Source organism: Suncus etruscus, chromosome 11 (genome assembly GCF_024139225.1).
Source record: "Suncus etruscus isolate mSunEtr1 chromosome 11, mSunEtr1.pri.cur, whole genome shotgun sequence".
Lineage (NCBI taxonomy): Eukaryota > Metazoa > Chordata > Mammalia > Eulipotyphla > Soricidae > Suncus > Suncus etruscus.
Window position 1 is genome coordinate 78369132 of NC_064858.1, and position 27994 is coordinate 78397125.

Below are 27994 nucleotides of genomic sequence, written 5' to 3' on the forward strand. Positions count from 1 at the left end.
TGGGATTTTTAAGGTTCCATACGAATTTCAGAAGTATATGTTCAATGTTTTGGGAAAATGCATGATTATTGTGATGGGGACTTGGCTGCATCTATAAGTTGCTTTGGGTAAGATGGTAGTTTTTGTTTGGTTTTGGTTTTTAGGCCACACCCGGTGATGCTCAGAGGTTACTCCTGGCTATGTGCTCAGAAATTGCTCCTAGCTAGGGGGACCATATGGGATGCCTTAATGTTAGTGCCACCACTTCAGCCTCAGATGGTAGTTTTAATGATTTTAATTCGTCTCATCCATGAACAATGACTATATATATATATATATATATGCATATATGTATATATACACACACACATTTCCTTGTATCTTCTTTTATCTCTCAAAGCTACGTATAGTTTTTACTAAATAGAACCTCATGACAAAGGCTCTTAAACTTTAAGAGAGCCTCGTGTTGCAAAATGTACCAATAATGAGGCTAATGAAGATCAGACTAGAGGCGACACAGAATAACGGTAGGCAGGGTCTGAAGCAGTCGTGCAGGGGCTAAGGTATTTCTCCCTGAGCGCTGCTAAGAATGACCCCTGAGCACAGAACCAGGACATAACTCTGAGAACTGCTAGATATAACCCAAAAACCAAAAATAAATTATAAAAAAGAATAATGGTTGATAATCTGGGGCTGGAGAGATAGTACGGAGAAAGTGCTGAGAAATAGTAAGGAGCTTGCCTTGCATGTGACTTACCCAGGTTCAACCTTTGGCATCCCACAGAACCTCCAAGAACCACCAGGAGTGATTTCTGAGTGCAAGGCCAGAAGAATCCAGTGCCTGTGAATTATGTGGTGTGGCCCCCTCGCAAAAATGGTTTAGGGTTATGGCACTTTGTTTTCGGTGGTGTGGAGTAACTTTCTATATCAATAAACTCAAACACTCTTATAACTATATTATACTATATTAACATAATTTTAATATAGAATTATAAATCTCAACATCACAAAAAAACAAATTCTGAATGGTATTACTTACATATATAATCTAAAATAAAGTCTGCCTGGGCCAAAAAATAATACAGGCAGGCTAGAGAAATAATCTAGCAGGTAGGGCATTTTCCTTGAACCTGCTGGTAGTAATCCATGACTACAAAGCCTGAGCCTAAGTAAGTCTTGAGCACCACCAGGTGTAACCCAACACCAAAAAAAAAAAAAAATAGTACAGGGTTTAAGATGCTTGACATCTAAGCCCAGCACTGGAAGCATCCCTGAGCATCACCAAATATGGCCTAAACACTCTGATAACACTATATATATTAATAAAAATTTAAAAATTGGGGGCCATATAGACAGTATCACCAATAAGGTACTTGCTTGTGTTCAATCCCCAGCACACTTTATGACCCCCCTGAGCACTTCCAGGAATGATCAATAAACATAAAACCAGGACTAAGCCCTGAGCACTGATGGATATAACTAAAAACAAAATGAACAGTGGTAGGGAGTTTGCCTTGTATGAGGTCGACCCAGGACCAATAGTGGTTTGAATCCCATATGGTCCCCCAAGCCTGTCAGGAGCGATTTCTGAGCACAGAGCCAGGAGTTGCTCCTGAGCGCTGCTGGGTGTGACCCAAAAACAAAGCAAACAAATAAACAAATTTATAATTTAAAAATAAAGTTTACCACCTTATGAAAACTAAGATAGAAAAGCAGTTTCCAGGGATTGAAGGTCAGAATATGGAGAGAGGGTTTAAATTAGGGCTAAGCAATAGTACAGCTTTTAAGGCTTTGCATGTGGCTGACTCATGTTCTTGCTCTGGCATAACATATGGTCCCCTGAACCTACCAGGAATGATTTCTGAGCACAGAACTAGGAGTGCATAGAATGTGGCCCAAAAATCAAAATAAATGAAAGAAGGAAGAAACTTGCAACTCACATGAGTAAGGGTTTAGGGTCTGAAGGATAGCAGGCAACCACAGTCAATGATACCATGCTATATAACAAAATTTAAGAGTAGCACTTAAATGTTCTCTTGAATACAAAAAGAAACACATGAGGCAATGGATGTGCTTTTTTAATAGGTCTTTTTTTAATATGTCCATATATCAAATCACCATGTACACTATAATCGGCTTACAGTTCTGTCAGTTACACCTCAACAAAGCTGAAAACAACCTAATGAAACACATTACTTAGAGTTGTGGAGTTAAACATGGAGAAATGATAAATCTACACTTTCAGAAGAAGTTGGCTCCAGCAAGAGGGCTATGTATGGGTGAGTTCTAAATGCTTTTGCAGAATTATATTATATTATATTATATTATATTATATTAATTATATTATATTACTAAGGATTCCTTTCATGTTTGTTTTCAAAACAGCCACCTGAGTTCTGAACCTTGAACCCTGAGTCACAATGACAATTCTGTGCACATCTGTCTGACACTCAATAGCAGCAATGACATTGAGTTTTTTTAGAGCAGATGGGAGAGCAGATGCCCTGATCTTGCAACCTCCTGCCTCCTGATTTTCTCCTACCCCGGGTTTAGCTTCCCTCCATTCAGACTCCTGTTGAGCTTTTCAGCCATTGAGGACTAATGCAGATGCTTTGCTTTTATTCTGTAGAGAGGAGTCAGCCAGCCAGTCCTCACAGGTAGAGGAGCTGAGGCCTGCACACAGGAGATGCCACCCCACACTTGAGCTCCTTTCTCTAATTGGGGGCTCGCTTTTTGACAAAGCAGAGTGAGAGCCTCCAGGAGGTATGGGACTGGTGGGATTGGGGGCAAGGTAGGGGCCACTGGATTGCTGGGAAATAGCAGAAATCCTTTGCTGCATACCAGCCTGCTACCAGTCATTGTGTGTGGCACTAAGAAATCTTGTAGGCCTGCTGGAGCACACCTTCCCTCCCCCTGAAGGTTCCATCCTGAGTTGAGTCATCTCCAGGACTTATGGTGGGCAAAGGGGGAGGAACCCAGTTAGAGGACATCCTGGAGGGATCAGAGAGGAAGGGCGGGGAGGTGGCTCAGAGTCCAACAATTTGATCCCATCTCACAGCGTCCTCCTGTGGGGCCAGACCAAGTTCTACCTGACCCTTATTTCCCCAAAATAGGCATCAATCAAATGTTTCTTTCCCTAGGGATAGGATCTGGGAACAGAAAGCTCCCTGAATCCTGGAATCACAGAAGATACTATGAGGCCCAAAATACCTTGGGAGAAGTCCATTGAAACCCTGGGGAGAAAACTGAGGCTTACGGGGGCCATCTAGGTCTGGAGCCAGACCCATGAGCCCCAGTTTGTTGTTTGTTTTAGGACACATGGGACTATCTGTCCTTCAGTGAGGCTTAGGGAGGTCATTCCCCTTCCCCCCAGCCACATATGGATGCATCCAGTCCACCAAGCTGAGACTCCTCTGTATGCAGTAGGAGAAACAATCTAGGTGTACCTACTCCACTTCTTTATTAAAGGAGACCCATCCCCAGTGCAAGAACTTTACCCGAGCTCATTCTGTTGCAAATCATTTCTCAAACTCAACAAGACCAGGGTGTGTGATGAAAATGTGTCTGGATTCCACCCCCCACAAGACAATGGGAAGCCTATATTTCCTCTATAAGTTTAAGACTTATATAATACTACCTCTTAACCTATTTATCCCCAAATATAAGGTAGTCGTCTGCATCACTTTGTTCCCTTAATTAATTTTTTGAACACATTTAAAAAATTTTGTTCTTTATATATGTGAGTGTATATATGTATATATATGTATGTATATATATATATATATATTTATATATATATATATTGTCTTGTTTCTGTTTTCTTCTCTTCCTTAACTTCACCTCTTTCTTGCCTGGGATAATAGCTCAGGTCAAAACCAAGGCACAGAGATTATGGAGCCTGACACTCCCACCCCCAAATGCACCAGCAAATAATATAGCACCATTTCTTCTTGCAAAGGCATACAAAAAAAGGAGAAACTTTATGTATAGAAACAATTTCTTATCTACTAGGGATAAGAGCTCATACATTTTTACAATACAGGGGCATCTCCCACCTTGAACATATGTTATGTGGACCCAACCTAGACTCCAGGTGATTAGACAGCAACGGTCCAACCCCGAAACTCTAGATCCCAGACATAAAACTGACACAGTTCTCTGCAACAGCTCCAGAAACCAAACTCCCTCTAGGACATTCTTAATACTTCTCTGACATCAACATTCACCAGTTTTGATATGGCATCCTAACAATGAGGAAATGGCAACAACTTGATCTAAGAGCAGGTTGTCTTACCTCACCATCTAACGATAAGATGAAATCAGAAGACTTGTCATCCTTTGATCTGTGCAAAAGCCAAGATCACTATCTACAGAAGACTGACTGTGACAACCATGACTGGGAAGAACTTATCCTGGGACCAATAAAAAAGGCCCTAGGTCTATGATCTGTACAACAACCAAGATCTCTAATTTCAGAAGTCTGAATGAGACAATTGCAACTGAGCAGGTCTTCTGGAAACATAATGAAAAACTCTATCCTAGGCTTTGTCCTAGGATCAATGCAAAAACCAAAAACCACCAACTACAGAAGACTGATTAAAACAACAGTGATGGAATAGAACTTCTAGAATCGTAAAGAAAGACTCCATCCTAGGCTCCGTCCTTTGACCTGTGCAGATACCAAGATCTCTAGATACAGAGGTCTGATATGATCATCCATGACGAAGCGGAAGTTTTCCATACACCACTAAAGGACCTAGGGGAGAGTAAATGAACATGTACGAAGTCTATAGTTATTCCCATGACAGTATACTTAAAAGGCAGAGAAACCTTGTATCTCTTAGGCAAGGGAATTCCCTTTCTAATCTCCCGAATATTTACTGTGTTATGCAAAAAAAAAAAAAAATAGAAGCAGCACAAAATAATTTTTTTGGTTTTGTTACTGTTGTTGTTTGTTTTTTTTTCCATTGTTGTTGCTGTTGTTGTTGTGTGTGTGTGCTTTGTTTTGTTTTTATTCCAGAACCGTGGTAATTGTGAGGTGGTTGTCTTTATTGCTGTGGTGCTTTTTGAATTTTTTGTTTGATTTTTCTTTTTGTATTGTTGTTATGTTTTTCTTCCTTTTTCCCTTTCTTCTCTCAAATTGATATTTATAACCTCTAGAAGGACTCCGCCCATTTTTTGCTTGTATGATTTTTGTCTCATTTTATTTTTTTTTCTTTCCTTCAAACAAAACCACATAACTCGAACCATCCTGTTCCACCTCACAAATTGAGGGGGAAATAATGGAGGGTACCAAGACCAAACAGTTGTATGATCATTAAATAGAAATAAAAAATGATCAGACTTAAACACCAAATCCAAAGTCAAAGACAACAGAATCAATACCTAATCTACAACAAGCTAGACACAGAGGGGACCACTTATACTAGTAGCCCAGTGGGTAAAGGAGGAGGATATGGGATGCATACTTTTAACAGAAGTGGAGGGAGGACAACACTGGTAGTGGGAATGCCCCTGATTCAATGTCACTATGTACCTAAAATATTACTGTGAAAGATATGTAATCCACTGTGGTCAAAATAAAAATTATTTTAAAAAAAAGGACCCACAGGCACTCTGTTCCTCATCTCTCACAGCTAAGAAGTCTCTAGGTAGTCTGGCCTAAGCACACCACTCTAACTAGAGCAAACAACATTGTCCACCCCAACCCCCCAGCGTGCTCATTTCCTACTTACTTATTTTTCCTTTATAGTGGGTACAGGACCCAGCTACATCACTTAATGGGGGGGGCAGAATTTCATGATTCCAAGCAGCACATTATACCCAGCCTGCTTTGCACTGGTTGGGCACCTGTGAATCCAACTCTGCTGTGAGGTTTGACGTCTACACTCATAGCTGAGCTTGAAAGGTTATATTGTCTAGGCCCAGCTCTTCAGGCAGACTTGCTGTGGCTTCTGTCCAGGAAGTTTACCCACAGCCTTCCAGAGGACCCCAGGCTTCTGCTTTTCTCCCTGCTGGGAAACCCTTCTGAATCTCTAAACCGAAACTGTGGTCCTTTGGGCCTGCTTCCTCTTGTTCTGTCCTCACTGATTATGAGGAACAGCTGGTTCTTCTGCGTAATTAATTCTGGTCGACTTGGACACAGTCTGTAATTCCTTTTCCCTTTCCTCACTGGGCTCAGTCTCCAGTGCTTTCTCCCACTCTGCACTCTTCAGATGCCTGCCCGGGGCAGTGTGCTGAGAAAGGATAGGAGGGTTACTAACAGGGAGCCCCAAAGAGCACCAGGCTAGATCCAGAAGGCTCAGAGGTCTGGGGAGATGGGTGAGACATCCTACCAGCTTTATATTCCTGCTCCCACATCCCATTCTACTTTTATTTGCATCATGGGTGGTTCTTAGGCCAAGTGCCTGATCCCTCCAGGCATTCTCAGCTCTTAACCCAAATTCAGTCTTTTTATACTTAGTGAGTATCCTAGGCTGGAGACTTTTCTGGGGCAGCTTCAGCTTCCAGCACAGAGATGCTTGGGTTGTGCTTGAGAGGTTAATCAGAATCTCCAATGGGCAGGGAAGAAAGTAAATGTGAAGGATGAACCACAACCACCCTCTCAGTCCTCTGCTAACAGCTCCTGAGAGCAACCACTATAATCTAAAGGAGTAGATAGCGTAATCCCTTAGTACTTCCTATTGGCTGCGACACCCTTCTGTCCTGACACTGGTTTGGGTGTGCCTAAATTCTGGAATTCACAGTGCTCCCAGGGGTGAGGCAGTTGCCAGTTGGGGAGCAAGGGTACAGAGGAAGTGAGGTCAGCCAGCAGTGATGCCTGTCAATCCTAAACCTTATTCCTTATTGTTCTCAATCCTGATTGTCTTCCTCAGCCTCTAGCTCTGTCTGTGAAAGGGCTGTTATCCCTAAATTTCACCTCAGAGGCCTGTTCCTGCTTCTCATACCACATCCTTAAGTTACTGGATTTTTTCTTTTTCTTTCTTCTTTGTCTCATTATTATTTTTTAACTTTATTGGTTTTTTATTTGGATCACCAAGAGAAACAGTTACAAAGTTGTTAATGATTTTTTGTTGTTGTTTTTGGTTTTTGGGCCACACCCAGTGATGTTCAGGGGGCTACTCCTGGCTATGTGTTCAGAAATCGCTCCTGGCTTGGGGGACCAGTTGGGATGCCGGGGAATCTAACCTCGGTCCGTCCTAGGTCAGCCACGTGCAAGGCAAATGCCCTACCGCTTTGTCACCGCTCCAGCCCCTAATGATCATTTCTGTCAGACAATGTTTCCAACACTCATCCCTTCACCTGGGACACATATTTCACCACCAATGTCTCCAGTTACCCCGACCCAGCCTGGCTCTATGACTTTTTTTTTTAATGGGTCACATCCAGCCTTGCTCAGAGATTACTCCTGGCTCTGTACTCAGGGGTTATTCCTGGAGGTGCTCAGGGAACCATATGGAATGTGAGGGATTAAACCCAAGCCAGCCACATACAAGGCAAATTCCCTACCTGTTCTCTCTCTCTCTCTCTCTCTCTCTCTCTCTCTCTCTGGGTCACACCCGGCAGTGCTCGGGGGTTACTCCTGGCTCCAGGCTCAGAAATCACTCCTGGCAGGCTTGGGGGACCATATGGGATGCCGGGATTCAAACCAATGACCTTCTGCATAAAAGGCAAACACCTTACCTTCATGCTATCTCTCTGCCCCCCCTCCATTTCCTTTTAGACACTGTTTTGCAATACTGATAACCATGCATATCACTTTATTCCCTTTCAGCACTCAGTTCTGTCTAGAATGATTTCCAACTAAAACTGTTGCAGTGGTCCCTTCTCTGCCCTAGCTGCACTCCCTCCCTCTTTGTGACAAGCTTCCGACATGGAAGAAACTTCTTTTTTGTTTGTTTATTTGTTTGTTCTTTTGGCTTTTGGGTCACACCCAGCGGTGCTCAGGGGTTACTCCTGGCTGTCTGCTCAGAAATAGCTCCTGGCAGGCACGGGGGACCATATGGGACACTGGGATTCGAACCAACCACCTTAGGTTCTGAGAACTCTGTTTATGGGTGATTGTCCTTCCACTGTAACTTTACCTTGTCCTCTTTTTTTGCATCATTGTTCTCATAATTAAAAATAAAAATTAAAAAAAGATTAAAAAAAAAAGAAATAGCTCCTGGGCGGATAGCATGGAGGTAGGGCATTTGCCTTGCATGCAGAAGGACTGTGGTTCGAATCCCAGCATTACATATGGTCCCCCAAGCCTGCCAAGAGCGATTTCTGAGCTCATAGCCAGGAGTAACCCCTGAGTATCACTGGGTGTGCCCCAACCCCAGCCAAAAAAAAAAAAAAGAAAAAGAAAAGAAATTGCTCTTCATTTATTTATTAGTTGATTGACTGGTTTTGGGGCCACACCCAGAGGTGTCCGGGGATTATGCCTGATTCTGCACTCAGAAATTGGCCCAGGCAGGCTGGGCTATCATATGGGATGCCAGGAATTGAACTGGGTCCCTCTTGGGTTGGCTACATGTAAGGCAAATGCCCCACCGTCGTGCCATCTCTCAGGTCCCGTTTCTTCTTTCTTTCCTCCTTTCTTCTCTTCTCTTTATTTTTCTGTTCTTTTCTTATTTTTTTGACTTTTTGAGTCACACCTGGCAAACTTCAGGGATTACTCCTGGCTCTGTGCTCAGAAATTGCTCCTGGCAGACTTGGAGAACTACCTGGGATGCCAGGGACCAAACTTGGGTCCGTCCAGGGTCAGCCACGTGCCGGGCAAATGCACTACTGCTGTGCTATTCACTCCAGCTCTCTCTCTCTCTGTCTCACTGTCTCTGTCTCTCTGTCTCTCTCTCTGTCTCTCTCTCTCTGTCTCTCTCTCTCTCTGTCTCTCTCTCTGTCTCTCTCTCTCTCTCTCTCTCTCTCTCTCTCTCTCTCTCTCTCTCTCTCTCTCTCTCTCTCTCTCTCTCTCGTCTTTCATTGCTGTGCCAGGCATGTACACTACCACTGGCTCACATCCTTGGCCCTTAGCACCCACATTCAAACCACTTGGTTCTAAGGCTACCTTTTTGCTAGCCTTTCACTGGCCGGTATAAGTAAACCCTTTCATGGGGTGAAGTTCATTTGGATCCTTCTTCGATGACATGCCTGACACAGCACCACTCTTTTATTTATTTATTTATTTATTTATTTGCTTTTAGCTACATCCGACAGTGCTTAGGGGTTACTCCTGGCTCTGTACTTAGAAACCGCTCCTGGCAAGCTTGGGGGACCCTATGTGATGCCAGGGATCAAACCCGAATGTGCTATCCGGCCCCTACCACCCTTCTTTAGCCATATGGCCTCTTTGAATTACTGGTACTGCTTAATTATGTAGTTATTTTGTTTGTTATGGAGTTATTTTGTTTGCTATTTGGTTATTTTGGAGTAACATCCGGTGGTGTGCTCTGGCACTCTCTCCTCCAGTGATTGCTTAGGAGATCATGCTGTGTGGGGAAAAGCCTGTGTGCCATTCTATGAGCATCTTAGGTCCTGAGTAGGCCTATGATACCCATTTGGCAGGCTGAGGACCTGAGGCAGAGAGAGGTACCACTTGATTAAGGGGACACCGTTGTGGAGTTCCAGATAGCAGGATTTGGGAGGGTAGAAAAGGGTCTGCGGGTAGCACTGGAAGCAGAGCTCGTCTATCCTGGGAGAAAAGCTGTCAATGCAACCCTGAACTTGGCAGTGTCCCCTGGAGAAGCAAGGAGCACTTACCCGGAGGGGGCCGCCGGGAAGGGGCCGGCCAAGGCCAATGCTCAGCCTCTCCCTTCAGTTTTGCTGCGATGTGGGGTGGGGGTGCAGCATCCCTGTCCCTTTTCTGGGTGCGGCCACAGGGGTCCCAATTGTCCTCACCATGGACAAGAACCCCCATATCTGGGCCCGTTTACCCACAGCGCGAGCAAAAGAGTCTGCAAAGAGGGGAGAGGAAAGAAGGGTGATGGATGGAGTCCATGGGAGAAAGCCAGAATATTTGGACCCAGCTGGGCCCCCAGGGGGAGGCGGAGACAAAACATGTTGGGGTCTGGGCCAGCTAGCTGCAAACTCGGCCCTGGCGGGAGAGGAGAGCCGGTGGTGGGCCAGGTCAGGGCTGAAGTCGGGGTGCAGAAGGACAGACAGGTAACGCCCGGACGCCACGCTCAGGCCCAGCCCCTCCGCGCCCCAATTCGCACCCCGAGAACCCACGTCGACCCTCTGCGGCTCTGAGCCTCGACCCCAACCCTCGCGCCCCACTTCAGTGCCCAGCGCCCGGCGCCGGCACGAACCCCGGGGGACCCCCCGCGCCGGCTGCAAGGACCGCCCCATCGGAGGGAGAGGCGGATGTGGGAGGCTCGGTCCCGGGGCCGGGCCGGGCCGGGCCGGGCCGGGGCGTGGGCGGCTGCCCGGGGTGTGGGAGCCGCGCGGGAGGGTCCGACCCCGCAGCCCGACGAGGGCGAGCGGCGGCGGGTGGGCGAGCTGGGCAATAGGAAACGGTTTATGAGGAGGGAGTGGTGGAGCCGGGCCAGGCAGGAAGGCGCTGGGACAGCAAGCAGTGGCTCCGGCCCCTTCGCAGCCCGGGGAGGCCCGCGCGGAGCGAGCAGCGAGCGGCCCGTCGTGGGGAGCCGGCCCCGCCGCGCCCCGAGCCCTGCTGGCAGCCCTGGCCCAGAGGTGAGTCGAGGTCCGCGGCCCGGCAGAGCCTGCCTGGGCGTGCTTCCTTTGGGCAGGTCACAGCAGAGCCCGGGGAAGCCCCCCTTTTTCTAGGGACCCCGAGCTTCCTCCACGCAGGAACCCCAGGTTCTGAGTGTCCTGCGTCAGAGTCCTGCGTCGACGGATCGCGCTGCCCCGCTTTTCTCCTCCTTGGCCAAAGACTTCGTGGGCAACAAGTCTCACCCGCTCCTGAGGGACTGAATGATGGGGGGGTCACTCCATCCCTGCTGCTCTGTTTCTCCCTGTTCTCCTTTGGGGGTGTTGAGGGGAGCACCCGAAGGTACTCAGAGCTTACTCCTGGCTCTGCGCTCAGGGATCATTCCTGGCTGGGCTGGAGGGACTAAGGCGATCATCAAAGGGTCTATAGCATGCAAGGTAAATGCCTTACCAACTGTACTGTTTCTCCAGCCCTGACTGCATTAATTCCCTGATGTCATATGGTCATCCAAATGGCCATCATAGAGGCTGGAGCGGTGGATAAGGCACTTTGCCTTTCACCTGACCAAAACAGGTTTGATCCCTGGCATCCCTTATGATCCACCTTCTCCCCGGCCCTGTCAGGAGTAGCCCCTGAACATCACTGGGTGTGGCCCAACAACAAACAAACAAAAGAGCCATCATTTATTTTGAACTATGTATATACCCTGAGAAAAACATTACTTCTCATGTCATTCTGGCCACAGGCTGGCAGAAGAGAGATTATATTTGTCCTGCAGTTCAGACTTAAGATTTATCCAAAGTTCTAATGTGGTAAAAAGGGATTAGTTGGGGTTTGGTGACTTCGAGTAAGAGTTTCATGTACTGCTTAGCCCTTTTCTAAATACTCACTAAACTGCGAGTCTCGCCTCATCTTCTTGGGGTGGGAAGAACTGAAATCCTTGGCCCTTCTCAGCTCTCAGAGATAGAAAGAAGTCGAGTTTGAACCTGTGCTGTACCCTGCCGCTTCTGTGATCATAGACCTTATGGATGGGACGCCGCAGCACCCCTCTGTGAAGGGCCAATGAAGGGATTCTGAGGACAGGGCTGTGACTATGATGAAGGGGAACCCTGGGAGAATTGCTTTGCCACTGAGATGGGACCTCAGTGCCCGCATCTCCTGCTCATGACCGCTGCTGTGGGTGCTGGTTCTATGGTTGCTGCTTTTGTGGGAAATAGGTTTTCTCTCGGGTGTGTTGGGGAAAGAAAAATGGACAGGCACCTTCTCATCGAGTCCTTATGCTAGCACTCCACCTAAGACTAAGTCTAAAGCAAATAGATGGACTTTGTCACGGTTTTGAAACTGACATCCGTGCTCCTTGATGAGATCAGCAGCTTGGCTAGTCTTTCACGTCCACAAAAACCTCCTTTTTTAATTTTTTCTCCTTTGAGGAACTCATTTAGTATCAAATACTTGGAGGAATAAAATGACCAAGCAGATCTGGGGAGATAACGCAAAGGACTGAACACAGATTTTGCAAGCAGGACACTTTGTTATATTTCCAAGGACCTCTAGGTTCTCTGAGTGTTGAAGAGTGACCCCCAAACACCAAGAAGAGAACAGCCCCCAAAATAAACAAAATAAAGCAAAAAAAACAAAAAGACCAATCAAAAATTAAGTACTAGCAATTTAAGTTGATCAAGAAACCATGAAGGGCAGGAAGGTTAACAACCCCTGTCTCAGTTCTCCTTTTAGCTTGTTGTAAGGAAATGTGAGATCATTCATTCCTGGTGAGCGCACAGCATAAAAGGAGCCCTCAGTAGGCTAACTCAGACTATTCAAGATTTCTAAGTTAATATTTGAAGTTTGTTGAGCATTTGTGATTCCTGGCCAACAACAGCTATTGCTTCCTCAGCAGCAGGCAGTCTTTCAGAGTTTTGCTTAGAAGTGAAAGGATACCACCAGTACTGGGAGTCTATTTGTGTGAGAGTTGGGTTTCAGGGAAAATGGGGGGGGGGGGGTCATTTCTGGGCCTGAGCTAACCAGGACTCTACACCCTTTTGTACTTAACCTGATTCAGGGTCCACTTAAAATCCAGAGCCCCAAATTTACTTCTCTGTGTTTTCAGGATTAGGATAGTGGTGGGAACTGGACACATCCAGATGAAAGGCCTACTCCATCTTTGCCATGTTTCCAAGCTCCTATCTTTGGTGTCTCACTTGTGTGTATCTCTGCTCTTCCAGTAGAGTACGGGGCAGGGGTTGAGTGAGAATATTCTCATCTATCGAGCACTCACCCCCTGCAATCCTGGAAGCCTGTGAAAGGAAAAGCTCTTGGGACATTTCTCAAAATACATTTCCCACACTAACTAACCAGGATTATCTCAGGGAATTTGAACATACTTCTTGCTAGTTCCAGATGAATCAAATCAAAATCTAAACTGGGGGTGAGAGCAAAGAGTGTGAGCCCACCCCCACCTTTCATTTCCCTCTTTCATTTTTTTGGAGGGAACATATTCAGTAGTGCTGGGGCTGGGGTGGTGGTGGAAGAGAGCACTCACAGGTTATTTTTCAGCAGTCACTGCCAGTGGTGCTCAGCAGATCATATGATATAAGGGATCCAAGTGCATGATATGAACCCTTAGCCCCTTGAACTTTCTTTCTCTCTCAGGCCCTAGAATATACATTTCATTGTTTGAGGCCACATGCAGCTGTCACGGCTTACTCTAGACTCTCTGCTTCAGGATCACTTCTGGTAGGGATTGGGAAGCCATATGGATGCTGAGAATCATATCCAGGTCAGCCACATGCAAGGCAAGTGCCCTACCTGCTGTACTATTGCTCTCGTCCTAGAATGTGCATTTCTTTTTTCTTTTTTCTTTTTTTTTTTTTTTGGTTTTTGGTTTTTGGGTCACACCTGTCAGCACTCAGAGTTACTCCTGGCTCTATGCTAAGAAATCGCCCCCGGCAGGCTTGGGGGACCATATGGGATGCCGGGATTTGAACCACCGTCCTCTGCATGGAAGGCAAACGCCTTACCTCCATGCTATCTCTCCAGCCCCTAGAGTGTGCATTTCTAAGCAACATTTCGGGAGATTCTGATATGCAATCAAATAGGTGCAAGACCGGCCCTTGATCTGCCTGGATGCCGCAGGATCTCCCTCCACTATTACCCATTTTCCCTTGCCTGTCTACACCCTCTCTTTAGGCTGCTCTCTGAGCAAGTAAAGGTTGTTAAACATGCCTTCCTGCTATCACCCCAGTGAACAAATTCAGCTGCTCTGAGACTCCTGGGAAGGTTCTCGGGGTCCTGTTCCACCGCAGAGTGCTAGCCAGGAGGCCAGGAGGTCAGGCAGAGGCTGGGACACAGCTGCAGCAGCCAGGGCTGTTTCCTCCCTCAGCCCGGGGCCTCTGGGGCAGAGGAAACCCAAGCAGGAAGGTCATAGCTACCACCCCCCAGAAAGGCCCAGGGAACACCCCTCCCTGTTATCCTGCCCTCTGTCAAAGCATCATGAAGCTCATTTGGACCATTCTTATACCATGTTGCCCAGCACTTCTCCTTTTCCCTTGTGCCAGCTGCTCCTGACCGAAGAGCCAGGCACAGGGTGCATATGCCACTCTAAAGTCTTTCTTGCCATCAGAGTTAAGCTCGAGCACTTTATATCTTGAAGCACTATTGGCTTGGGCCTTGGGTCATGGGTAATCACAGCATCTTGCAATTATTGCCCTTCACACTCTCCACCACACATCTGGAACAAGTTCCACCTTAGCTGGCTATGGAAGGTCAAACATTCAATCTGAGTGAGTTTCACTTCCCTCACATGTCATGGCCCCACCCCACTATTTCCCAGGAGAAAGAAGACAGAGAGTGGCTCTAAGGGGCGCTTCTACTCTGGTGAGATTGCAGATTCATACCTGACACAGCCTGGCATGGCCAAGCTTTGTGTGCTACAACCCTGAGTGTCCAGAACTGAGCTGCCACTGGGACTGGGGGAGAGAGAGAGAGAGGAAGGAACACTGCTCTGAGAGTCTGCTTTATGTTCTTTTCTTAGTTCTTTGTTTTGAGGAATGTTGGGCTATGCTGGTGGTGCTCAGGCACTAATCATGGATCAGTGTTCAGGGGGTCACTCCTGGTGGTTCCCAAAAGATGATGCAGTGCTAAAAATCGAACCCCAGTTTCTTGTGTACAAAACATGTGCACTCGTCCTTCTAAGCTATCTCTTCACCTTTGTTTACGTTGTGTTTGGGGGGCTTTCCCAGCAGTAAGATTTTATACCCAAAGATGGTAGGGAGCCCATGAAGTGTTGAGGTTTGAATCAAAATACTGAGCCTGCCATACCTGTGCTTCTGCCCTTTTGGATCAAGTTTGCACTCTTAGTGTTCCCAGGCATTGCCACTGAGTCCTTTCTGACAGAGGACAGAGTTCCTCCACTGTCTGAGCTGTCATCCCATCTTGCCTCAAAGAAGAAATAGTGCTTTGCAGTTTACAAGGAGCCTCCCTAGAATTCTGTCCCAGTGCACCCCAGCCCCAAGTGACTCCTCCAGCTCCCATAGCCACCACCACCCTCTTGTCCTGAGACTGTCTCAAGCTCCTGCTGTGCGTGACTCCTGCCTGTTCTATCTGGACCCCAATCTAAACAATCTTGATTCCTGTTCCCAGCTTGGCAGGACTCTGAATGGCAGGAAGTGTAGACAGGAGCCTGTTTATATTTGAGGCAGCCAGGGCTGGAGGGTGGGGGAAGGGAGATGGGCATTGAAACAGAGATGGGCAGGGCTAGAGGCTGGGAGGAAAGGAGCAGAAGGTAGAGAAAAGGTGGGAGTTAAGACCCCACTCTCTCTCAATACCAGGCCTTAGGTACACTGAGTCTGAGCTCACAGCAGGCTGCCTAGCTGGGAGGCCAAGCTTTTGGTCACTTAAATATGGTTCCCCACCCTTAACCCTAACAGGATGGTTTCCATGGGGAAGTGAAGCAGGACTTCCCCTGTAGGCCCTGCCCCAAAGCCAGACACAGGGAGGAGGGAGGAGGCCTCCCTGCTCTCCACTCCCCCCAAAATAACCTCCCAGTGATTTCCTCTGGGTGGGAGGGACCCACGGTCAGTGACTGAAAGCCCGAGGAAATCACATCTCACCACATGCACCCTCTCTCCTCTTCCCCAGGACCATGACCTCCGAGCTCCCCAGGAGAAGCCTCCTGCTGCTACTGACAGCCTTGGGTCTGACCCCAGGTGAGTATTGGGGACACAGGTAGGCACAGGGGCCTGGTTGCAGAAAGGGACGTCTGGACTTAGATCTTGCTGGGTGGAGTTTGAGGAATTGGGGAGAAGGGATTTAGGCACCTGGCTGGAGAGTGGGTCTGGCTCACTCCGACTAAGCTCCCCGTCTGTCCCCCAAGGCTCCTTTGCTGTCCTGGGGAGTTGGGAAGTGAAGGAAGACATAGGACAGCCTTGGGTTCAGGTCCTAGGCCACAGTTGAGCCTAGAAGTGGGGGTAAAGAGAGAGGCACAGAACCTGGTTCTCATAATCTCTGCTGCCACTGGTAGACAAAAGGCCCTGTAAGGAAGGAAAATCTGGGAATGATGGAGTTAAGGGAGTAGCCTCAGGTCATCTGCAGGAGGGGAGGGACTGTGGGACTCAGGGAACTGGACCCCTAAAGTCTGAGCTTCCAGTGTGTCTCCCAGGCAACCCTGTAAAGCCCTCTCGGGGCCCAATGGTGACATGCACGTGTGAGAATCCACATTGCAGGGGCCCGACCTGTCAGGGGTCCTGGTGCACCGTGATGCTGGTAAGGGAGGAGGGCAGACAACCCCAGGAGCATCGGGGCTGTGGGAATCTACACCAGGAGCTCTGCAGATCACGGCCCACCACATTTGTCAGCCACTACTGCTGCTACAAATCGTTCTGCAATCACAATGTGACGTTGGTGCTTGAAGGTATGTCTGCTGCCTCCCTCCCAGTCCAGTCCCCCTCCTCTTGGCTCTCCTCCTATGCTGTCAGGAGGGTGGGAGAGGCAGGATCCTGGGATCTGATCAGCACTGGCATGGGATGGGGATGTACCTGCTTGAAGCTCAGTTTCAATGCTCCTCCTCTTCTCCCTCAGCCACCCAAACTCCAGATCATCCCGAGCTTGATGGTCAGCTGCCTCTGATCTTGGGTCCTATACTGGCCTTGTTGGTCCTGGTGGCTCTGGGCACCTTGGGCCTATGGCATGTCCGGCGGAGGCAGGAGAAGCAGCGGAGCCTGCTCAGCGAGTTGGGCGAGTCCAGTCTCATCCTGAAGGCCTCAGAGCAGGGGGACAGCATGTTGGGGGTATGTGCCTGAGGGAACCTAGGGCATGGATGGGTGGGTGGTGGTGTGGGACAGAAACCATAGAATCAAAGGGCATGGCCTGACAGAGAAATGAGAAAGCCACACAGTCTCTGTGTGGACATCCCCATGCGTTAGGCACAGGTGTCGATCCAAGCCACAGAGGAAGGGATTGGAATGAGTGGGGCCGAGTCTCAGTTTCTTGGTACCCACAGGACTTTCTGGACAGTGACTGCACCACGGGTAGTGGCTCAGGACTCCCCTTCCTGGTGCAGAGGACAGTGGCACGACAGGTGGCCTTGGTGGAATGTGTGGGTGAGCTGCCCTTGATCTTGGGGAATGGGGACCAAGGGCTCCCAGGAACTTAGAAGAGCCAGGGAGCTCTTGGCCTCTGGGGTCATGGGTGGGAATATGCCTGCACAGGGAGTGGGTTTCTGATGGACTGGAGTTGGGGTGAGTTAAAAACAGATGCAGTGGGCCTGGAGTTAAGGCATTTGCCTTTCATGCAGAAGGATGGTGGTTCGAATCCCGGCATCCCATATGGTCCTCGTGCCTGCCAGGAGCTATTTCTGAGCATAGAGCCAGGAGTAACCCCTGAGCACTGCCAGGTGTGACCCAAAAACCAAAAATCAAACAAACAAACAAACAAAAAAACCAGATGCAGTGGCCTGTCAACTGGGTTGAGGTCTGCCTTAGAAACATCAGGGGTTCAGTTCTACAGGTAGATACATGCAATGTCAAGATAAGATGGGCTTTTTTCTATAGATTTCTGTGTTCTAACCTGGTTGTGATGTTTCCCTCCCCTCCTGTCTTTGAATCAGGAAAGGGCCGTTATGGGGAGGTGTGGCGAGGCCTGTGGCATGGTGAGAGTGTGGCAGTCAAGATCTTCTCCTCCAGGGATGAGCAGTCCTGGTTCCGGGAGACAGAAATCTACAACACAGTGTTACTCAGACATGACAACATCCTAGGCAAGCAGAGTGGGAACTGGGAGGGAGAGGTGCACTATGCAAGAAATGGGGCTGGCATCCCAGGTCTTGGGTAAATCCTGGGTATCTTTAGACATCCCAGGGGACTCCCAGTCAGTCCTCAGAATTGCTGACTCCAACTTCTTTCTCTAACTTAACATAGACTGACTTTTATCCTGGATCAACTGTCCCTGACCCAATCCATCCTCTGCCCTCTTGCCCCAATCCAGTCCCTGGTCAGTTCAGCCTCCTTAATTCCAAGCTCTTTGACGGAGCCAACTGACCCTCTGCCCACAGGCTTCATTGCCTCGGACATGACTTCCCGCAATTCCAGCACGCAGCTTTGGCTCATCACTCACTACCATGAGCACGGCTCTCTCTACGACTTTCTGCAAAGGCAAACGCTGGATCCCCAGCTGGCCTTGAGGCTAGCAGTGTCTGCAGCCTGTGGCCTGGCACACCTGCACGTGGAGATTTTTGGCACGCAGGGCAAGCCGGCCATAGCCCACCGCGACCTCAAGAGCCGCAACGTGCTGGTCAAGAGCAACTTGCAGTGTTGCATTGCTGACCTGGGTGAGCCTGGTGTGGGTAGGGGGGAGACCCGGGCAGGTGGGAAGGGTGGTAAGGGGGTGTGTCTTCAGTGGTGGAAGTGTTCTTGGATCAAGCCTTAAACTGCTTGGCAGGAGTGTGAGGGGGCTTTGTTGTGATCTGAGCAAGCAGGGCCCTTGGTTGGTGGCGTGGCCTAGGCAGACCCTTTGCAGAGAGGCAGGATTCCCACTCCCCCACCACTTGGTTCTTGCGCCTTTGTTCCATGCACCAGGGCATCTTGAAGGCCATCTAGGTCACTACTTTAAACCATACTTCACCTCCACAAGTTAGTTGTATTAGCGCTTTTTTCAAGGCCCAGACTTCTTCTGGGGCACCAGCCCAGCTCAAGAGTTGGAAGACGGGCAAAAAGCCAGCAGTCTGGGTCCTCATCTGGGCTTTCCCAGATGACATGGCATCTCCTCATCAGAATCTAGGAGTCTGCTCTGACAGATGGGTATAACAATGCCAGTCATGTCTTTTCATGGAGATGATGCTTTCCAATATAAGTGTAAGGGGGAACTGCTGTTCTCCAAGGGACCGCTGCCCTACAGCTGTTCTCAAGGAAAGCCTCCATTCACCTGCCCCTCTGTGCTCCACTCTCTCCCACTCTACCTTGACACCTGGACCCTAGACTTGCCCCCTCTCCCACCTTCCCATCTGTGGGCATATGTTGGCCTTGGGAATGACAGGCTTGGTGTCCACAGGCCTGGCTGTGATGCACTCCCAGAGCAGCGATTACCTGGACATCGGCAACAACCCTCGAGTGGGCACCAAGCGGTACATGGCTCCTGAGGTGTTGGATGAGCAGATTCGCACAGACTGCTTTGAGTCTTACAAGTGGACTGACATCTGGGCCTTTGGCCTGGTACTGTGGGAGATTGCCCGGCGAACCATTGTCAACGGTGAGCACCCACTCTCCACAGGACGAAGAAGAGAGGATAGGGCAAGGAGCTAGAGAGGCAGATGGTTTTTGGGTCACACCCGGGGGTGCTCAGGGGTCACTCCTGGCTGTCTGCTCAGAAATAGCTCCTGGCAGGCACGGGGGACCATATGGGACACCGGGATTCGAACCAACCACCTTTGGTCCTGGATCGGCTGCTTGCGAGGCTAATGCCGCTGTGCTATCTCTCTGGGCCCAAGAAACTGGAAAATTCTTATCACTGCTGTGTCTGTGGCCTGATTGGCGGGTGGCCTGACCTGTTGATCCCTTTTATTTCAATTACCAGCTGATTCAGCCGAGTGACATTTTTAGGTTCATCTGAGTCTATGAGACTTTGATTCTCACTCTGAAATCTTGGCTAAAGGGCCGTACAAACATTGGTGGCAGCTAACATTTATTGAACTTAAACATGTAGCAGGCCTGGAGAGATAGCTCAATGGGTTAAAACACATAATTTTCTTTTTTTCTTTCTTTCTTTTCTTTTTCCCTTTGGTTTTGGGCCACACCCGATGATGCTCAGGGGTTACTCCTGTCTATGCACTCAGAAATTGACCCTGGCATGGAGGACCATATAGGATGCCTGGGGACCGAACCGCGGACCATCCTAGGTTAGCGTGTGCAAGGCAAATGCCTTGCGCCAACCCTCCAGCCCCCAAACACATGATTTTCTTTCTTTCTTTCTTTCTTTTTTCTTTCTTTCTTTTTTCTTTCTTTCTTTCTTTCTTTCTTTCTTTCTTTCTTTCTTTCTTTCTTCCTTCCTTCCTTCCTTCCTTTCTTCTTTCTTCCTTTCTTTCTTTCTTTCTTTCTTTCTTTCTTTCTTTCTTTCTTTCTTTCTTTCTTTCTTTCTTTCTTCTTTCTTTCTTTCTTTCTTTCTTTCTTTCTTTCTTTCTTTCTTTCTTTCTTTCTTTCTTTCTTTCTTTCTTTCTTTCTTTCTTTCTTTCTTTCTTTCTCTCTCTCTCTTTCCTTCCTCCCTTTCTCCCTCCCTCCTTCCTTCCTTCCTTTTTCTTTTTTTTGGTTTTTGGGCCACACCCAGTGACACTAGGGGTTACTCCTGGCTATGTGCTCAGAAATCACTCCTGGCTCGGGTCCATACATGATGATTCAGGGGTTATTTACTCTGGGTTCCTCTGGCTCAAGAGTCACTCATTACCAGTTCTTGTTCCTAGTGGGGTCCAAGAGACCACATGTAGTACCTGAGATTGAACTAGGGTCAACCGTGCACAAGGCAAGTGCTATAACCCATGTATTATCTCTCTGACTCCTATACAAATATAATTTTACTAAAGTGCTTTATATTGGCAGGAAGATGGTATCACTTATTGATTAAGGACCAGGAATGGAATCAGCCTGCCTAGATTCTATTACTGACTCTACCAATGACCATGACAGATGATTTAACTTCTCTTTGTCTCACTCTTATTTGTAAAATAAGAAGAAAATGTTTCTAGTAGCAAAGATAATCCAAATTTTAAGGTAGCATAGAATTGCTCTGGAGTTCAGTAAGTACTAGTTTCAATTATTTGTGATTTGTGTGTGTGTGTGTGTGTGTGTGTGTGTGTGTGTGTGTGTGTGTGTGTGTTGTTCTGGAGCTACATCTTGTGGTGCTCAAACTATTCTCAGTGTTATGAGGTACATATGATACCAGGGATTGAATCTGGGGCTTCCAAATAAACAATAGCCCTTTGCACTATCTTTCCAGCCCACTCATGTGAATTATTATTGCAGTCTTTTGCGAACAAAAGAGCATTCAATGAGCTGGGTGCATGTTTTGCATGCCATGTTTGACCTCTATTTACACTTTTTTTTTCTTTTTGGTTTTTTGGGCCACACCCATTTGATGCTCAGGGGTTACTCCTGGCTAAGCGCTCAGAAATCACCCCTGGCTTGGGGGGACCTTATGGGACACTGGGGGATCAAACCATGGTCCTTCCTTGGCTAGCGCTTGCAAGGTAGACACCTTACCTCTAGCGCCACCTCTCCGGCCATGTTTGACCTCTAGCACTGTTTAGAGTGACCCATGAGCACAGAGCCTGGAGTAGCCCCAAGCATTGCTATGTGTGGCCGTCACACAAAACAAGTATAATAATGACAAATACTATCATTTGAGTGCCTACCAGCCCTGTTGCACAGATGAAGGAATCTCAGAACAAAATTATATATATATATATATAAAGTGACTTGAGGTCAGATAATACAGTGAGAAAGGCACTTACTTTGCATGTGGACACCCTGGACCACATCATATGGGATGCTAGGTTCAATCCCCAGAATCCCATATGATCCCTCGAGCCCTCCAAGAGTGATCCCTGAGTACCACCAGATGTAGCCCCAAAACAGAACAAAACTAACTAGTGGCTAGAGGCAGTCAGGGTCTGAAGGCAGGCATTGTCTCTGGGAGTCAGGTTCTTTGTTGTTGGGGTCAGTTTCCTTGTTTACAAAAAAAAAAAAAAAATGCGTGATCCAGTAGTACCTCCACTGCCTGCTTATTGCCCCCTTGTTATCATAGATGCCACAGGGAATGCTGACTGGGAGATGCTGAGAGCCACTGCAGGACCTCATCACTGTAACGGGAGCCTGCCCAGTCCTGGGGTGGGTGACTGATAGGTAGCTGCCTGAACAGGGCAGGGAGGCATGCCAATCTATAGACACTAACCAAGGAGGGTTTTCCAGAACTCCTGAGAGTTTGGGCTCAACCCAGAGTGTGCCCGCTGTGCTCTGGGGGATGGGGGTGGAAGGGGAACAGGGGCCTGCCCCAGACCAGCTTTCATTTGGTTTCAGTTATGTAGTCTATCCCTTGGGAACACCATCATGAGGCTCAGACTTACATCCCTCCGAGGTGGGATTTTGTGAGATGGACTAGAAGAGTGTTTCCCAAAGTGGTCTATCTCCTCCCCTAGCAGTACTCGAATGATCTAGGGATCCAGTAATAGTCTCAGGTGCCATGGGATGAGGGCACACACTTTTATTTGCTTAGAGAAGGTAGATTTCCAAAGGGGCACTTAGAGAATTTTTTTTTTTTAAGTCCCTGGGAAGAACTGTGGGCCTGGTACCTGGGAGCAACAAAGCCTCTGAGACAAGCTGCCTTCGAGGAAGGCTGGACAGTGGTGTTGTTGACTGGGAGGCTGACAGTGGCCTCCTGGGGCAGAGGGAAGTTTGCAGCCCCACAGAGATCTGTAGCACATTATAAACACTGTAATCTGGTGTCAGCTCCGGCCCTGATTAAAGGCCCATTAGACACGCTGGGCCTCTGTGCAGTGCTGATTAGGGCGCGAGCGGCACAAGGGCTGGCCTGGAAACTCGCCACTGGGAAAACAGCTGGCGCAGGCTCTTTGGAGCTTGGGACAAACTGGCCAGGGCCCCTGGGGAAGCAGGACAAAATCAGGGGCACTTTTTCTGGACTTGACCTCTTCTGCCTGGATTGTTGTAGCTCCAGAGAGTTCCTGAGAGGCTAGTATGGACCAGGACAGCCAATCCTAACCCCAGTCCCTGCCATCCCCAGGGGAAGTTATTTGGACCTGAATGAAATATCCCCTTTTGTTGGTGTTGGTAGTTTTGGGGCCACATCCAGGCTTCTTAAGGCTCAGATCCCTGGTTCTGAACTCAGGGATCACTCCTGGTGGTGCTGGGGTAACATATAAGATGCTGGGAATGGAATCCATATTAGCTGTGTGTCAGGCGAATGCCCTACCCGCTATGCTATTGCTCTGGCTTGAAAATTTTCAATTTTGAGGGTGTCTTCTTCTTGTACCATGCCCTTACCTCAAGGGTGAGCATGAAATCTAGTTAAACTTTTTGGATTTGGGGTTGGAGCAATAGTATAACCAGAGGGCATTTGCTTTGTATGCAGTGGGTCCAGGTTTGATTCCCGACATCCCATATGGTCCCCTGAGCACTGCCAGGATTATGGTAATTCTGGACTTAAATTCTGGCTCTGTCCTTACTATTTGAGTGATCTCAGACAAGTGTGTGTGTGTGTGTGTGTGTGTGTGTGTGTGTGTGTGTGTGTGTGTGTGTGTGCATGTGTGTAACCTCTGTAGCCTTCATTTCAGTGCTTATAGAGTAGGACTCTTTTTGTTTTGTTTTGTTTTTGGGTCACACCCGGCAGCGATCAGGGGTTACTTCTGGATCTTGCCTCAGAAATCGTTCCTGGCAGGCTCAGGGACCAAATGTAATGCGGGGATTCAAACCACGGTCCATCTGCATGCAAGGCAAATGCCCTACCACTGTGCTATCTCTCCAGCCCTAGAGTGGGACTCTTAATAGCATTATGTCCTTAAGTTGTGAGGATCTGATACTCTGCAGTCACACAGGGCCTGGCACATGGCAAACACTTAAAAAGCTCTTGTTAGTGGGGACACTGTGAAAATTGGGCTCGAGAGCATCCCCCTGGTCTGGAGGGGGTGGTCATAGAAAGATTGGGACCAGATGTGGTCTAGAAACCCAACAGGATGGTGTGAATCTTGGCACTGCTGTTGCCACCTGTGCCTGGAGTCCTGCCTCAGGGTTTTCCTCAAGCATCAATTGTGAAAGCAGGGCATCCTCGAGAGTGTAAGCTCTTGCAAAGGCACACAGAGATGCTAGTAAGGTATTTAGCACACCAAGCTGGTCAGTGCAAAACAAACAGCATGATTTGTTTTGCTGATATAATAACACTTATGTCACACAGTGGTGGCCTGCAGGTCTCTTTCCCACTTTCCTAGGCCCTGGACACTGACTTTCGAGGGGTAGATTGAGCTTTTTTTTTGGATTTGGGCCACACCTGGCTGTGCTCAGGGGTTACTCCCAACTCTGTGCCCAGAAATCATTTCTGGCAGGCTCGGGGGACCATATGGGATGCCAGGAACCGAACTCAGGTTCATTCCAGATGGGCCGTGTGCAAGGCAAACACCCTACCCCTGTGCTTTCGCTCTGGCTCCTGGATTGAGCTTTCTTGGGGGGAGGGGGGATATCACTCAGAGGCTTGTCCTTCCCCTCCCTCCCAGGCATTGTGGAGGACTACCGACCCCCTTTCTATGATGTGGTGCCTAATGACCCCAGCTTTGAGGACATGAAGAAGGTGGTGTGTGTTGACCAGCAGACGCCCACCATCCCCAACCGACTAGCTGCAGACCCGGTGAGTCCTCCACTGGGGCTGGGAGGGCTCAGGAAGAGGGGATGACTCAGCTAGGTGGTCAGGGTCTGGGAATCTGAGAATCTGAGGGAGTGGCTTCTCATCACCTCTGATAGATTTGGGGGAATGGAGTCTGAGTGCTTCTTTCCCAGGGTGCGATTTCCCAGGCCCTGGCCTGTGGGCCCCTAGGGACACTATTGCATTTCCTGTTATTCAGTACTTGTTGCTGCTGCTTATTTGCTTTTGTTTTTCTCAAAATACTCCACACACTTATGTAAGATATCTACACATATGTGGATAAGCATGTAGGCATGCCCTGTATGCCACCTCATGCACACATACTACCAGCAACCGTCTGCACACATCTTCTTCTTTTTCTGAGCCCAAGAGCCTGCAACCTACCATAAACTATGGCACACAGTAGCACTCAGAACACAGTGATGATAAGAACAAAAACGTGCACAGGTGTATGCACAGGTTTATGTACAGGTGTGTGTACAGACATATGCACAGGTGTGGTCACAAGCATGTGCAAGTGTATGCACAGGTGCACCTAGACCCAGTCATTCCACACAGCATACAAAGCCACATAGTGGCACCACTCACCCAACTTTCTGAACCTCCCGGTTCTTGTGATCATACTTAACAAAGTGGCACCCATCATGGGAAGCAGAATTGAACTTTGAGGTAGATCTGAGGCTGGTTCGCCCAGGACCCCTGAGTTTCCTGAGGGTGGTTCATTTCAGCACAATACCCAGCACACATTTTCTACTGTCTTCTGGCCCAGGCTGGGAGGACTAAGAGAGCAGCTGCAAATGGGAAAGTGGGGACTGCAAGGCTAAGCAGATCCTGGACACAGTGGGGTGGGGATTAAGTCAGTTCCCAGACCTCCCTCCCCCACTTTATATTCTCTTCTTCCAACCCTTCCTTGTCTCTTTCTTACTCTTCAACCTCTCCTTTTTTTCCTTCTCCCTCCTTCTATCCTGCATGTCCCCGCACTCCTGGCCACCCTGCTGGCCTTCCCCGTTCCATCTTCCCAACCCATTACTGATTTCCTCTTCTCTGCCTCTTTTTCTTGCCCTCACCCAGGTCCTGTCAGGATTGGCTCAGATGATGCGGGAGTGCTGGTACCCCAACCCCTCTGCTCGCCTCACAGCTCTAAGGATCAAGAAGACACTGCAGAAACTCAGCCACAGTCTGCAGAAGCCCAAAGTGATTTACTAGCCCAGATCCTGAGCCTGGTTTCTCTTTGCCTGTATCTGGTGGGAGCAGAGGGTGGTGGGGTGTGGGGACCCATCTGTGCAGAGGGGATGTGAGTGTATGGGTTAGGGAGGGGTGATTGTGTCTGCCCAGCTCACCCCATCCCCTGCCAAAAATACAGCTGGGCTGAAATCTGATCTCCACTGTCTAGCCAGCTCCAGGCAGCAGGCGCCCTGACTGGCTCCATCCCCACCCCCCAGCCCCAGCCCCCTGCCTCCACCAATTCCAGGACTAGATGCAAAGAAGGCTTCAAATACTGTGCTGGCCTAACCTGAGAATCACAGGCCCAAGCCCCCACCCCCATCATACCTGCATTTTAAGCCTTCCTTGGGAGATTCCCCATGGTCCTACCAGCACACACGGTCTGGTAAGGTCTTATAGATATCCAGCTCTTCCAGGCCTCAACCTTTGGCACAAGCTCTAGACAGCCAGTCTCATCAGTTTCTTTTTGCAGCCTGGAACTCACTTCCTTACCCCTTCCCCTCTCTTTCTCTCTGACAACTCTCTCTGAATGCCAACTGACTAGTGAGCTGGGGCCTGATTATCGATCCCTCATCCCTCATGCTCGCTGACAAACTAGACCAAAGTAGGGAGGGTCATTTGCCAGTGAAGAGGTGTCAGGAGCAAGAGATAAAGGCCAGAACTTTTAGAATAACAAGTCATGGCAAAGCCAGCATACCTGGGGGATGTCTAGGAGGCAGAAACCCTAGTCAGGTCCTAGGTGCTGGCTTTATGTGAGAAGGATGAGGCATTCTCTGTCCTTGGACCTGAAAGGTTTGAAAGATTTGGTCTTGATGTACTTGAGGTCTTTTCAGCTCTAATAGTCTGAAAGTTCAGCCTGGTTCTGAGCTGAGTCATACTTACTTCTTCTATTCCTTGGCACTTTGCCTCAAGATGGAGATTTGAAAATAACTTTATTAGAGGCCAGGAATAGTCTCTTTCTACAAGCCCCATTCCTAGCCAATCTGTAGAAGGCGCTGGCCTTGAGTTCAGGCCAACTACGCTGGCCAATAAGTCAGCCATAGAACCCTCTGTGGCTTAGCCTCTTCCACCCCAGATAGGGACTATGGAGCTTCTTATAGGACCTCCAAGGTTCAGAAGAAATTTAGCTGCAGTCATTAAGCCTCTAGCACCCATGCTCCTCTTCTCACTTGCCCCTGGACAGGCTGTAAATGAACCAGGTTTTAGGGTTTCTTGAACATTTCCCCAGCACCTTCCCAGGCCTGACTCCCAGCATTGCACAAGAGGACAACCAGAAAGTGAAACAGGGTGAAAAGAGACTACAGGCATGTGCTTTCCCACATCATCAAACCTGTGTGTCCATGGCCTGTTACAAATGTGGGCTACAAACCTACCGTCTGGGAATTGGGGCTGCCCCTAGATAAAGCTATCTACTTAATACAGGGACAAAATGTTTCCTTCTAATATGTCATAGGCAAACATGGAAGGCCCCAGATCCCCCTAGGGCTGGGTAGTCTCCGAGGCAGAAGGAGGAGTGACAGGGGAGGGCTAAGAGAAAGTGTATGGAAAATGGGTGGCCAGGGAGGCAGGAGACACGGAAACAGTCTACATAATGCTGCATGAACGAAGGACAGAAGTGTCTCTTCTCTTCTATCTGAGGACTCTGCTTACAGATCTTTTAGCACATGTTTAGCTCACTGTAGGTCCCTAATAAACCATGGCTGAGCCCAGAACTGCTGAGGAGATTAGGCTGGTGGGAAAGAGGATTCCAAGGTGTCATGCCCAACTTTGCCCTTAAGAGACAAGTCACTGCCCGAAAATAGCACAGCAGTAAGCGTTTGCCTTGCACAAGGCTGATCTGGTAAGATCCCTGGCTATCCCATAGGGTTCCCATGCAAAGCCTGGAATGATTCCTGGGTTTAGAACCAGAAGTAACTGCTGAGCATCGCTGGGTGTGGCCAAAACAAATAAAAACAAGTCACAATTTCTTCCGGCTCAGGCTTAAACCATCACCACCACCACCAGCCGCTGAGGCCCAAATCTCAGCATTTCCCAATCTGTGCAAGGGCTGCCAGATTACTGCGCCGGTCACACCTCCCTCTCCTGGTCAAAAGAATGCATAGCGGCTGTCTCTCTGCCAGGTTCCCAGACTGAGATATCAAGCCTCTCCCTGGCGGGTGGGAGGCTCCTCATCCTGCCCAGGGCGCCCCCTTGCGAGAGCTCCTCAATGCTTTGGGTTGGCAGTGATTGTTTTCTGAAAAT

At 48.6% G+C, this 27994-nt stretch overlaps 2 protein-coding genes across 2 annotated transcripts in view; both read left to right on the top strand.

The window, feature by feature from the left end:
• The window catches only part of ANKRD33 (ankyrin repeat domain 33), a 27538-nt gene extending 16648 nt beyond the window's left edge, over positions 1-10890 (top strand). Inside the window, 2 exon segments of the mRNA XM_049782970.1 lie at positions 10242-10650; positions 10744-10890. Of these exon segments, the coding sequence (XP_049638927.1) occupies positions 10242-10650; positions 10744-10890 (556 nt within the window).
• ACVRL1 (activin A receptor like type 1) lies at positions 10401-27142 on the top strand. Its single transcript, XM_049783416.1, has 11 exons — positions 10401-10650; positions 13277-13403; positions 15764-15831; positions 16284-16535; positions 16703-16911; positions 17124-17223; positions 17730-17876; positions 18171-18446; positions 19166-19363; positions 24384-24514; positions 25601-27142. Exons 2-11 carry the CDS (start codon positions 13384-13386, stop codon positions 25733-25735), a joined length of 1536 nt encoding a protein of 511 aa, XP_049639373.1. The 5' UTR covers positions 10401-10650; positions 13277-13383; the 3' UTR covers positions 25736-27142.
• The last annotated feature ends 852 nt before the right edge of the window (positions 27143-27994 follow it).

Coding starts and splice junctions, on each gene's coding strand:
- ACVRL1 (XM_049783416.1), top strand. CDS start 13,384: ATGCTGAGAATCATATCCAG. Junction 13,404..15,763: donor ATGCTGAGAATCATATCCAG/GTCAGCCACATG, acceptor CCTCTTCCCCAG/GACCATGACCTCCGAGCTCC. Junction 19,364..24,383: donor CCGGCGAACCATTGTCAACG/GTGAGCACCCAC, acceptor CCTCCCTCCCAG/GCATTGTGGAGGACTACCGA.